The 13,468-nt window shown below is 43.2% G+C and overlaps 1 protein-coding gene across 6 annotated transcripts in view; it reads left to right on the top strand.

Moving 5' to 3' along the window:
• The window catches only part of LOC139568445 (uncharacterized), a 57,005-nt gene extending 43,746 nt beyond the window's left edge, over positions 1–13,259 (top strand). For 5 of the 6 annotated variants that reach the window (XM_071390264.1, XM_071390263.1, XM_071390266.1 and 2 more), the window contains 7 exons: positions 1,271–1,375; positions 2,294–2,396; positions 2,564–2,612; positions 4,556–4,577; positions 7,400–7,469; positions 11,673–11,717; positions 12,853–13,259. In XM_071390264.1, the coding sequence (XP_071246365.1) occupies positions 1,271–1,375; positions 2,294–2,396; positions 2,564–2,612; positions 4,556–4,577; positions 7,400–7,469; positions 11,673–11,717; positions 12,853–12,962 (504 nt within the window). In that variant the 3' untranslated portion in view covers positions 12,963–13,259. The remainder of the gene's footprint in view (positions 1–1,270; positions 1,376–2,293; positions 2,397–2,563; positions 2,613–4,555; positions 4,578–7,399; positions 7,470–11,672; positions 11,718–12,852) is intronic. The other variant, XR_011673607.1, reaches the window with a different exon arrangement.
• The last annotated feature ends 209 nt before the right edge of the window (positions 13,260–13,468 follow it).

Genomic DNA, 13,468 nt, shown 5'->3' with positions numbered 1-13,468 from the left:
AGGTCGTAGTGTGTTGTTTAATAGGTCGTAGTGTGTTGTTTAATAGGTCGTAGTGTGTTGTTTAATAGGTCGTAGTGTGTTGTTTAATAGGTCGTAGTGTGTTGTTTAATAGGTCGTAGTGTGTTGTTTAATAGGTCGTAGTGTGTTGTTTAATAGGTCGTAGTCTGTTGTTTAATAGGTCGTAGTCTGTTGTTTAATAGGTCGTAGTCTGTTGTTTAATAGGTCGTAGTGTGTTGTTTAATAGGTCGTAGTGTGTTGTTTAATAGGTCGTAGTGTGTTGTTTAATAGGTCGTAGTCTGTTGTTTAATAGGTCGTAGTCTGTTGTTTAATAGGTCGTAGTGTGTTGTTTAATAGGTCGTAGTGTGTTGTTTAATAGGTCGTAGTGTGTTGTTTAATAGGTCGTAGTGTGTTGTTTAATAGGTCGTAGTGTGTTGTTTAATAGGTCGTAGTGTGTTGTTTAATAGGTCGTAGTGTGTTGTTTAATAGGTCGTAGTGTGTTGTTTAATAGGTCGTAGTGTGTTGTTTAATAGGTCGTAGTCTGTTGTTTAATAGGTCGTAGTGTGTTGTTTAATAGGTCGTAGTGTGTTGTTTAATAGGTCGTAGTGTGTTGTTTAATAGGTCGTAGTGTGTTGTTTAATAGGTCGTAGTGTGTTGTTTAATAGGTCGTAGTGTGTTGTTTAATAGGTCGTAGTGTGTTGTTTAATAGGTCGTAGTCTGTTGTTTAATAGGTCGTAGTGTGTTGTTTAATAGGTCGTAGTGTGTTGTTTAATAGGTCGTAGTGTGTTGTTTAATAGGTCGTAGTGTGTTGTTTAATAGGTCGTAGTGTGTTGTTTAATAGGTCGTAGTGTGTTGTTTAATAGGTCGTAGTTTAATAGGTCGTAGTCTGTTGTTTAATTAGTTAAAACCTGCATTTCCCCCTGGCAGGGATGTATTACATGTTTCACTGCAACAACTAAAAGGTGTCACCAGTTTGCATATAATTTATTATTTTAATTTAAAACTTGTTTGTATCTAGGTGTATCCAGACCAGGCCCTGTTGCTGTTGGTAACTTGTGTGTGTATCTAGGTGTATCCAGACCAGGCCCTGTTGCTGTTGGTAACTTGTGTGTGTATCTAGGTGTATCCAGACCAGGCCCTGTTGCTGTTGGTAACTTGTGTGTGTGTCTAGGTGTATCCAGACCAGGCCCTGTTGCTGTTGGTAACTTGTGTGTGTGTCTAGGTGTATCCAGACCAGGCCCTGTTGCTGTTGGTAACTTGTGTGTGTATCTAGGTGTATCCAGACCAGGCCCTGTTGCTGTTGGTAACTCAGGCTCTGGCGCTACGCATCCTCCACGAACCTCTGACCTCCGCTCTACCCATCCTCAACTATTACAAGGTACCTCTCTCCTCTGTCCTCCGCTCTCTCCTCTGACCCCCGCTCTACCCATCCTCAACTATTACAAGGTACCTCTCTCCTCTGTCCTCCGCTCTCTCCTCTGACCTCCGCTCTACCCATCCTCAACTATTACAAGGTACCTCTCTCCTCTGTCCTCCGCTCTCTCCTCTGTCCCCCGCTCTACCCATCCTCAACTATTACAAGGTACCTCTCTCCTCTGTCCTCCGCTCTCTCCTCTGTCCTCCGCTCTCTCCTCTGTCCCCCGCTCTACCCATCCTCAACTATTACAAGGTACACCTCTCCTCTGTCCTCCGCTCTACCCATCCTCAACTATTACAAGGTACACCTGTCCTCCGCTCTCTCCTCTGTCCTCCGCTCTCTCCTCTGACCCCCGCTCTACCCATCCTCAACTATTACAAGGTACACCTCTCCTCTGTCCTCCGCTCTCTCCTCTGTCCTCCGCTCTACCCATCCTCAACTCTTACAAGGTACCTCTCCTCTGTCCTCCGCTCTCTCCTCTGACCCTCGCTCTACCCATCCTCAACTATTACAAGGTACACCTCTCCTCTGTCCTCCGCTCTCTCCTCTGTCCTCTGCTCTCTCCTCTGTCCTCCGCTCTCTCCTCTGACCCCCGCTCTACCCGTCCTCAACTATTACAAGGTACACCTCTCCTCTGTCCTCGGCTCTCTCCTCTGTCCTCCGCTCTACTCATCCTCAACTATTACAAGGTACACCTCTCCTCTGTCCTCCGCTCTCTCCTCTGTCCTCCGCTCTACCCATCCTCAACTATTACAAGGTACACCTCTCCTCTGTCCTCCGCTCTCTCCTCTGTCCTCCGCCCTCTCCTCTGTAACGTGTGCAGGGTAACGTGTGTGTCTCTGTGTGTGCAGGGTAACGTGTGTGTCTCTGTGTGTGCAGGGTAACGTGTGGGCCTTGAGGTGGCTTGTTGAGTTTCTGTCTTCGTCTCCTGGAATCCTGGAGTCCTTCCTCAGAGGGGTAGCAGTGGAGCTGCACAACACCGGTACACACACACACACACACACACACACCCATGTACACACACACACACACTGAATGAACATGTTTTGTCTGAATGGTTTCTTTCTCTGCAGATGGATGGTAGTAGTAGTAACAGAGTCTTTCTCTGCAGATGGATGGTTGTAGTAGTAACAGAGTCTTTCTCTGCAGATGGATCCCAGCTGTCGTCCTCCTTCCCTTCTTCCTCCCTCAAAGACCAGTGAGTTCTGTCATTCTGACTCTAAACATTCTGATCTGACTCTAAACATTCTGATCTGACTCTAAACATTCTGATCTGACTCTAAACATTCTGAACTGACTCTAAACATTCTGAACTGACTCTAAACATTCTGATCCGACTCTAAACATTCTGATCTGACTCTAAACATTCTGAACTGACTCTAAACATTCTGAACTGACTCTAAACATTCTGATCTGACTCTAAACATTCTGAACTGACTCTAAACATTCTGATCTGACTCTAAACATTCTGATCTGACTCTAAACATTCTGATCTGACTCTAAACATTCTGATCTGACTCTAAACATTCTGAACTGACTCTAAACATTCTGAACTGACTCTAAACATTCTGAACTGACTCTAAACATTCTGATCTGACTCTAAACATTCTGAACTGACTCTAAACATTCTAATCTGACTCTAAACATTCTGATCTGACTCTAAACATTCTGATCTGACTCTAAACATTCTGATCTGACTCTAAACATTCTGATCTGACTCTAAACATTCTGAACTGACTCTAAACATTCTGAACTGACTCTAAACATTCTGAACTGACTCTAAACATTCTGAACTGACTCTAAACATTCTGAACTGACTCTAAACATTCTGAACTGACTCTAAACATTCTGAACTGACTCTAAACATTCTGAACTGACTCTAAACATTCTGATCCGACTCTAAACATTCTGATCCGACTCTAAACATTCTGATCCGACTCGAAACATTCTGATCCGACTCGAAACATTCTGATCCGACTCTAAACATTCTGATCCGACTCTAAACATTCTGATCCGACTGTAAACATTCTGAACCGACTGTAAACATTCTGAACCGACTGTAAACATTCTGATCTGACTCTAAACATTCTGATCTGACTCTAAACATTCTGAACTGACTCTAAACATTCTGAACTGACTCTAAACATTCTGAACTGACTCTAAACATTCTGAACCGACTGTAAACATTCTGATCTGACTGTAAACATTCTGATCTGACTCTAAACATTCTGAACTGACTGTAAACATTCTGAACTGACGCTAAACATTCTGAACTGACTCTAAACATTCTGAACTGACTCTAAACATTCTGATCCGACTCTAAACATTCTGATCCGACTCTAAACATTCTGATCTGACTCTAAACATTCTGATCTGACTCTAAACATTCTGATCTGACTCTAAACATTCTAATCTGACTGTAAACATTCTGATCTGACTGTAAACATTCTGATCTGACTGTAAACATTCTGAACTGACTCTAAACATTCTGAACTGACTCTAAATATTCTAATCTGACTCTAAACATTCTAATCTGACTCTAAACATTCTAATCTGACTCTAAACATTCTGATCTGACTCTAAACATTCTAATCTGACTCTAAACATTCTGATCAGACTCTAAACATTCTGATCTGACTCGAAACATCCTGATCTGACTCGAAACATCCTGAACTGACTCGAAACATCCTGAACTGACTCGAAACATTCTGATCTGACTCGAAACATTCTGATCTGACTCGAAACATTCTGATCTGACTCGAAACATTCTGATCTGACTCGAAACATTCTGATCTGACTCGAAACATTCTGATCTGACTCGAAACATTCTGATCTGACTCGAAACATTCTGATCTGACTCGAAACATTCTGATCTGACTCGAAACATTCTGATCTGACTCGAAACATTCTAACCTGATTTTAAACATTCTAAACTGACGCTAAACATTCTGATCTGACGCTAAACATTTTGATCTGACTCTAAACATTCTGAACTGATTTTAAACATTTAACATTTTAAGAAGAAGCCAGTCAGTTTAGGATGTTAAAAGGCAATGAATCATGTCAACATTGTAAAGTGCCTTTAAGATCATGGCAGCGTTTCACCAGAAGGATTGTTATTTGTTTGTTCCATGTCCTGAGGCTGTGTCCAGCTCCTACAGCAGTAAGTCATTCTATTATCTTCACCTTTTCTCCTTTCTGTTGTATCTTTAACTCTGTAGTATCTGCTGTGGTGTTCTGTAACTCTATAGTATCTGCTGTGGTGTTCTGTAACTCTATAGTATCTGCTGTGTGTGGTGTTCTGTAACTCTATAGTATCTGCTGTGGTGTTCTGTAACTCTATAGTATCTGCTGTGGTGTTCTGTAACTCTATAGTATCTGCTGTGTGGTGTTCTGTAACTCTATAGTATCTGCTGTGTGGTGTTCTGTAACTCTATAGTATCTGCTGTGGTGTTCTGTAACTCTATAGTATCTGCTGTGTGGTGTTGTGTAACTCTATAGTATCTGCTGTGGTGTTCTGTAACTCTATAGTATCTGCTGTGTGGTGTTCTGTAACTCTATAGTATCTGCTGTGTGGTGTTCTGTAACTCTATAGTATCTGCTGTGTGTGGTGTTCTGTAACTCTATAGTATCTGCTGTGTGGTGTTCTGTAACTCTATAGTATCTGCTGTGTGGTGTTCTGTAACTCTATAGTATCTGCTGTGGTGTTCTGTAACTCTATAGTATCTGCTGTGGTGTTCTGTAACTCTATAGTATCTGCTGTGGTGTTCTGTAACTCTATAGTATCTGCTGTGGTGTTCTGTAACTCTATAGTATCTGCTGTGTGGTGTTCTGTAACTCTATAGTATCTGCTGTGTGGTGTTCTGTAACTCTATAGTATCTGCTGTGTGTGGTGTTCTGTAACTCTATAGTATCTGCTGTGTGTGGTGTTCTGTAACTCTATAGTATCTGCTGTGTGTGGTGTTCTGTAACTCTATAGTATCTGCTGTGGTGTTCTGTAACTCTATAGTATCTGCTGTGTGGTGTTCTGTAACTCTATAGTATCTGCTGTGTGTGGTGTTCTGTAACTCTATAGTATCTGCTGTGTGGTGTTCTGTAACTCTATAGTATCTGCTGTGTGGTGTTCTGTAACTCTATAGTATCTGCTGTGGTGTTCTGTAACTCTATAGTATCTGCTGTGTGGTGTTCTGTAACTCTATAGTATCTGCTGTGTGTGGTGTTCTGTAACTCTATAGTATCTGCTGTGTGGTGTTCTGTAACTCTATAGTATCTGCTGTGTGGTGTTCTGTAACTCTATAGTATCTGCTGTGGTGTTCTGTAACTCTATAGTATCTGCTGTGGTGTTCTGTAACTCTATAGTATCTGTTGTGGTGTTCTGTAACTCTATAGTATCTGCTGTGGTGTTCTGTAACTCTATAGTATCTGCTGTGTGGTGTTCTGTAACTCTATAGTATCTGCTGTGTGGTGTTCTGTAACTCTATAGTATCTGCTGTGTGTGGTGTTCTGTAACTCTATAGTATCTGCTGTGTGGTGTTCTGTAACTCTATAGTATCTGCTGTGTGGTGTTCTGTAACTCTATAGTATCTGCTGTGTGGTGTTCTGTAACTCTATAGTATCTGCTGTGGTGTTCTGTAACTCTATAGTATCTGCTGTGGTGTTCTGTAACTCTATAGTATCTGCTGTGGTGTTCTGTAACTCTATAGTATCTGCTGTGGTGTTCTGTAACTCTATAGTATCTGCTGTGTGGTGTTCTGTAACTCTATAGTATCTGCTGTGTGGTGTTCTGTAACTCTATAGTATCTGCTGTGTGGTGTTCTGTAACTCTATAGTATCTGCTGTGTGGTGTTCTTTAACTCTATAGTATCTGCTGTGTGGTGTTCTGTAACTCTATAGTATCTGCTGTGTGGTGTTCTGTAACTCTATAGTATCTGCTGTGTGTGGTGTTCTGTAACTCTATAGTATCTGCTGTGGTGTTCTGTAACTCTATAGTATCTGCTGTGTGGTGTTCTGTAACTCTATAGTATCTGCTGTGGTGTTCTGTAACTCTATAGTATCTGTTGTGGTGTTCTGTAACTCTATAGTATCTGCTGTGGTGTTCTGTAACTCTATAGTATCTGCTGTGGTGTTCTGTGACTCTATAGTATCTGCTGTGTGGTGTTCTTTAACTCTATAGTATCTGCTGTGGTGTTCTGTAACTCTATAGTATCTGCTGTGGTGTTCTGTAACTCTATAGTATCTGCTGTGTGGTGTTCTGTAACTCTATAGTATCTGCTGTGTGTGGTGTTCTGTAACTCTATAGTATCTGCTGTGTGGTGTTCTGTAACTCTATAGTATCTGCTGTGTGGTGTTCTGTAACTCTATAGTATCTGCTGTGTGTGGTGTTCTGTAACTCTATAGTATCTGCTGTGTGGTGTTCTGTAACTCTATAGTATCTGCTGTGTGGTGTTCTGTAACTCTATAGTATCTGCTGTGTGGTGTTCTGTAACTCTATAGTATCTGCTGTGGTGTTCTGTAACTCTATAGTATCTGCTGTGTGGTGTTCTGTAACTCTATAGTATCTGCTGTGTGGTGTTCTGTAACTCTATAGTATCTGCTGTGTGGTGTTCTGTAACTCTATAGTATCTGCTGTGTGGTGTTCTGTAACTCTATAGTATCTGCTGTGTGGTGTTCTGTAACTCTATAGTATCTGCTGTGGTGTTCTGTAACTCTATAGTATCTGCTGTGGTGTTCTGTAACTCTATAGTATCTGCTGTGGTGTTCTGTAACTCTATAGTATCTGCTGTGTGGTGTTCTGTAACTCTATAGTATCTGCTGTGTGGTGTTCTGTAACTCTATAGTATCTGCTGTGTGGTGTTCTGTAACTCTATAGTATCTGCTGTGTGTGGTGTTCTGTAACTCTATAGTATCTGCTGTGGTGTTCTGTAACTCTATAGTATCTGCTGTGTGTGTGTTCTTTAACTCTCCCCCCCCCCCCCCCTCCTGCAGGCAGTGCAGCAGCCCCCCTCCATCAGCCTGACCCCCCTGAACACAACACACACCCTGCTACCTGGCAACAGTTAGTGCACACACACACCTCTGATCCTATTTGTGTACAACATCTAACATATCAGTGTGTAACCTATTTCATTCTCCATTCCGATTCGGTCTTTTTTTTTTTTTACGTTGAATCAAAGTCGAGGAACAATGGAAAAGTAATTCTGCTTTGAAAGTTGATAAACTTGTAACCTCACTTCTGAGAAAATGGTCCTTGAATGTTTCGGTGCACCTACTGGAGAGCTCTTCTTTGTTTACACCCATTCAGCATCGTTTACACCCTCTTAAGCCTTAGCCCCACCCATCTCTTTAAGGATTCACATGAGAGGCCATGTGCTAAACAGAGGGAGTAGTGTATTAAACAACCAAAGATTTCAAGACTAAAAGTGGTAAAAGTAGTAGCCTACAATAAGGACAAACTCCAGGTAAAAATACACTATCTAGTCCTTGGTTAATATACTGACTTAGGTGATCAGGTTATGTTGTTTTACACAATACCGTCTCTGGTAAACCCACACTATATCATATAAAATACACTATCTAGTCCTTGGTTAATATACTGACTTAGGTGATCAGGTTATGTTGTTTTACACAATACCATCTCTGGTAAACCCACACTATATCATATAAAATACACTATCTAGTCCTTGGTTAATATACTGACTTAGGTGATCAGGTTATGTTGTTTTACACAATACCATCTCTGGTAAACCCACACTATATCATATAAAATACACTATCTAGTCCTTGGTTAATATACTGACTTAGGTGATCAGGTTATGTTGTTTTACACAATACCGTCTCTGGTAAACACACACTATATCATATAAAATACACTATCTAGTCCTTGGTTAATATACTGACTTAGGTGATCAGGTTATGTTGTTTTACACAATACCGTCTCTGGTAAACACACACTATATCATATAAAATACACTATCTAGTCCTTGGTTAATATACTGACTTAGGTGATCAGGTTATACATCAGGAAGTATAAACAGTGAAATGGTTCCTGGCATATTAAAAACAGGAAGTGTAAACAGTGAAATGGTTCCTGGCATATTAAAAACAGGAAGTGTAAACAGTGAAATGGTTACTGGCATATTAAAAACAGGAAGTGTAAACAGTGAAATGGTTACTGGCATATTAAAAACAGGAAGTGTAAACAGTGAAATGGTTCCTGGCATATTAAAAACAGGAAGTGTAAACAGTGAAATGGTTACTGGCATATTACAAACAGGAAGTGTAAATAGTGAAATGGTTCCTGGCATATTAAAAACAGGAAGTGTAAACAGTGAAATGGTTCCTGGCATATTAAAAACAGGAAGTGTAAACAGTGAAATGGTTCCTGGCATATTAAAAACAGGAAGTGTAAACAGTGAAATGGTTCCTGGCATATTAAAAACAGGAAGTGTAAACAGTGAAATGATTCCTGGCATATTAAAAACAGGAAGTGTAAACAGTGAAATGGTTACTGGCATATTAAAAACAGGAAGTGTAAACAGTGAAATGGTTACTGGCATATTAAAAACAGGAAGTGTAAACAGTGAAATGGTTCCTGGCATATTAAAAACAGGAAATGTAAACAGTGAAATGGTTACTGGCATATTAAAAACAGGAAGTGTAAACAGTGAAATGGTTCCTGGCATATTAAAAACAGGAAGTGTAAACAGTGAAATGGTTCCTGGCATATTAAAAACAGGAAGTGTAAACAGTGAAATGGTTACTGGCATATTAAAAACAGGAAGTGTAAACAGTGAAATGGTTACTGGCATATTAAAAACAGGAAGTGTAAACAGTGAAATGGTTACTGGCATATTAAAAACAGGAAGTGTAAACAGTGAAATGGTTACTGGCATATTAAAAACAGGAAGTGTAAACAGTGAAATGGTTCCTGGCATATTAAAAACAGGAACTGTAAACAGTGAAATGGTTACTGGCATATTAAAAACAGGAAGTGTAAACAGTGAAATGGTTACTGGCTTATTAAAAACAGGAATTGTCCAGATAAAAATATTGTATTAATATTTAATAAATATTAGATGATTCACTATTGTCTTTACAATAGACTGCTTGTTACCATGACAGCCTTTATAATAGAAGGCTTGTGACCACGACAGCCTTTAGAACAGAACGCTTGTTACCACGACAGCCTTTATAAAAGAACGCTTGTTACCACGACAGCCTTTATAATAGAACGCTTGTTACCACGACAGCCTTTATAATAGAACGCTTGTTACCACGACAGCCTTTATAATAGAACGCTTGTTACCACGACAGCCTTTATAATAGAAAGCTTGTTACCACGACAGCCTTTAATAGAACGCTCGTTACCACGACAGCCTTTATAATAGATCGCTCGTTACCACGACAGCCTTTATAATAGAACGCTCGTTACCACGACAGCCTTTATAATAGAACGCTCGTTACCACGACAGCCTTTATAATAGAACGCTCGTTACCACGACAGCCTTTATAATAGACTGCTTGTTACCATGACAGCCGTTATAATAGACTGCTTGTTACGCGACAGCCTTTATAATAGACTGCTTGTTACGCGACAGCCGTTATAATAGACTGCTTGTTACCACGACAGCCTTTATAATAGACTGCTTGTTACCGCGACAGCCTTTATAATAGAACGCTTGTTACCACGACAGCCTTTATAATAGACTGCTTGTTACCGCGACAGCCGTTATAATAGACTGCTTGTTACCATGACAGCCGTTATAATAGACTGCTTGTTACGCGACAGCCTTTATAATAGAACGCTTGTTACCGCGACAGCCTTTATAATAGAACGCTTGTTACCACGACAGCCTTTATAATAGAACGCTTGTTACCGCGACAGCCTTTTATAATAGACTGCTTGTTACCACGACAGCCGTTATAATAGAACGCTCGTTACCACGACAGCCTTTATAATAGACTGCTTGTTACCAGTGTTAGGGTTAGGGGTTAAGGGTTAGGGTTAGGGTTACAGCCTGTGTTTGTCCCGCTGTGTCTCCGGTTAACACTGACCTTGTGCAGAGGGTTAGGGTTAAGGGTTAGGATTTAAGGGTTAGGGTTAGGGTTAGGGTTAAGGGTTAAGGGTTAGGGGTTAAGGGTTAAGGGTTAGGGTTAGGGTTACAGCCTGTGTTTGTCCCGCTGTGTCTCCGGTTAACACTGACCTTGTGCAGAGGGTTAGGGGTTAAGGGTTAGAGGTTAAGGGTTAGGGTTACAGCCTGTGTCTCTGACCTTGTGCAGAAGGTTAGGGGTTAAGGGTTAGGGGTTAAGGGTTAGGGTTTAAGGGTTAGGGTTAAGGGTTAGGGGTTAAGGGTTAAGGGTAGGGTTACAGCCTGTGTTTGTCCCGCTGTGTCTCTCCGGTTCACACTGACCTTATGCAGAGGGTTAGGGGTTAAGGGTTAGGGGTTAGGGTTACAGCCTGTTTTGGCCCGCTGTGTCTCTCCGGTTCACACTGACCTTGTGCAGAGGGTTAGGGGTTAGGGTTAAGGGTTAAGGGTTAGGGTTAGGGTTACAGCCTGTTTTTTCCCGCTGTCTCTCCGGTTCATACTGACCTTATGCAGAGGGTTAAGGGTTAAGGGTTAGGGTTACAGCCTGTTTTGTCCCGCTGTGTGTCTCCGGTTCACACTGACCTTGTGCAGAAAAGTCGTCCATCGCAACTTTTTCCCACTGATCTTTGTCGATAAATTTCCCGCTAAATTCAGGGCAGCGATGTTGTTGACTAGCAACGCTATGTCAGTTCTCCGTGGCTAACGTTAGATCTTTCAACAACAAAACAACTGCGGTAGCAAATGGTTAATCTACACATCCTGAGCAGACCAATCCGAACTCTGCTCTCGGAGATGTCCAGCCCATCCATTAATCTCAGCCAATCATGACTAGCGGGAAGGTTGTCCTGAAACAGGAAGCTAAGCTAGGCGTCTGTCCTGAAACAGGAAGCTGAGCTAGGCGTCTGTCCTGAAACAGGAAGCTGAGCTAGGCGTCTGTCCTGAAACAGGAAGCTAAGCTAGGCGTCTGTCCTGAAACAGGAAGCTGAGCTAGGCGTCTGTCCTGAAACAGGAAGCTAAGCTAGGGTTCTGTCCTGAAACAGGAAGCTGAGCTAGGCGTCAGCCCTGAAACAGGAAGCTAAGCGTCTGTCGCACGTCACTATGTTACCCACTGATATGTTACATACTGATATGTTACCCACTGATATATCATATCCGTATCGTTCTGTCTCCAGGCCTGACCCCTTGTGGCACTTCTACCTCACAGACTTCATCAGAAGGTAAGTCTCACAACACACTCTACCCCTTCTCTACAAGAGCCCCCCCCTTCTCTACGAGAGCCCCACCCTTCTCTACGAGAGTCCCCCCCCTTCTCTACGAGAGTCTCCCCCCCTTCTCTACGAGAGCCCCACCCTTCTCTACGAGAGTCTCCCCCCCTTCTCTACGAGAGTCCCCCCCCTTCTCTACAAGAGCCCCCCCCTTCTCTACGAGAGTCCCCCCCTTCTCTACGAGAGTCCCCCCCCTTCTCTACGAGAGTCCCCCCCCTTCTCTACGAGAGTCCCCCCCCTTCTCTACGAGAGTCCCCCCCCTTCTCTACGAGAGTCCCCCCCCTTCTCTACGAGAGTCCCCCCCCTTCTCTACGAGAGTCCCCCCCTTCTCTACGAGAGTCCCCCCCCTTCTCTACGAGAGTCCCCCCCCTTCTCTACGAGAGTCCCCCCCCTTCTCTACGAGAGTCCCCCCCCTTCTCTACGAGAGTCCCCCCCCTTCTCTACGAGAGTCCCCCCCTTCTCTACGAGAGTCCCCCCCCCTTCTCTACGAGAGTCCCCCCCCCTTCTCTACGAGAGTCCACCCCCCTTCTCTACGAGAGTCCCCCCCCTTCTCTACGAGAGTCCCCCCCCCTTCTCTACGAGAGTCCCCCCCCCTTCTCTACGAGAGTCCCCCCCCCTTCTCTACGAGAGTCCCCCCCCCTTCTCTACGAGAGTCCCCCCCCCTTCTCTACGAGAGTCCCCCCCCCTTCTCTACGAGAGTCCCCCCCCCTTCTCTACGAGAGTCCCCCCCCCCTTCTCTACGAGAGTCCCCCCCCCTTCTCTACGAGAGTCCCCCCCCTTCTCTACGAGAGTCCCCCCCCCTTCTCTACGAGAGTCCCCCCCCTTCTCTACGAGTGTCCCCCCCCCTTCTCTACGAGTGTCCCCCCCCCTTCTCTACGAGAGTCCCCCCCCCCTTCTCTACGCGAGTCCCCCCCCTTCTCTACGAGTGTCCCCCCCCTTCTCTACGAGAGTCCCCCCCCCTTCTCTACGAGTGTCCCCCCCCTTCTCTACGAGAGTCCCCCCCCTTCTCTACGAGAGTCCCCCCCCCAGAAAACAGAGTAACGTCTGTGTCTGGTGTGTTACTGACGGAGTGGGTGTCTGTCTCCAGGACGCTGTAATCCCAGAATGCAGCAGACTGGACCTGGTTCAGATTGGAGTGTGACTCAGACTGTGAGGACATCTCTGAACACGAGGAAGCAGCGAAGAAGAGGACAATGAAAGTATAATAAAGTGTTTATCAGACTGTTAGTGAGAACATCTCTGAACACGAGGAAGCAGCGAAGAAGAGGACAATGAAAGTATAATAAAGTGTTTATCAGACTGTTAAAAATACCTTTGTGCCTTTTTCTTTCTTTTTTTTACAAATAAACAGATCATTTTATTTATCCGTATCACCGGAGTAGGACTATGCGGTGTAAAAACTGTGAGAGTAAATAGTGTGTGTTTTGGCTGTTGTAAAAAAGCTCTTCGTTATTTACCGAACACATTAATAATAAATCATGTTTCTTTTTTTGGTTCACGTCTGTTTGCTGTTTTTACACGATGACGTCACAATCACGTTCCGTTGTCACGTCAGAATGGGTTGTTGTTTATAGACGATGACGTCACAATCACGTTCCGTTGTTTTGTCACAATGGGTTGTTTATAGACGATGACGTCACAATCACGTTCCGTTGTCACGTCAGAATGGGTTGTTGTTTATAGACGATGACGTCACAATCACG

Source organism: Salvelinus alpinus, chromosome 2 (assembly GCF_045679555.1).
Source record: "Salvelinus alpinus chromosome 2, SLU_Salpinus.1, whole genome shotgun sequence".
NCBI classification, from domain to species: Eukaryota; Metazoa; Chordata; class Actinopteri; order Salmoniformes; family Salmonidae; genus Salvelinus; species Salvelinus alpinus.
The sequence above is the reverse complement of the archived record's forward strand: the minus strand, read 5'-3'. Positions and strand labels throughout refer to the sequence as shown.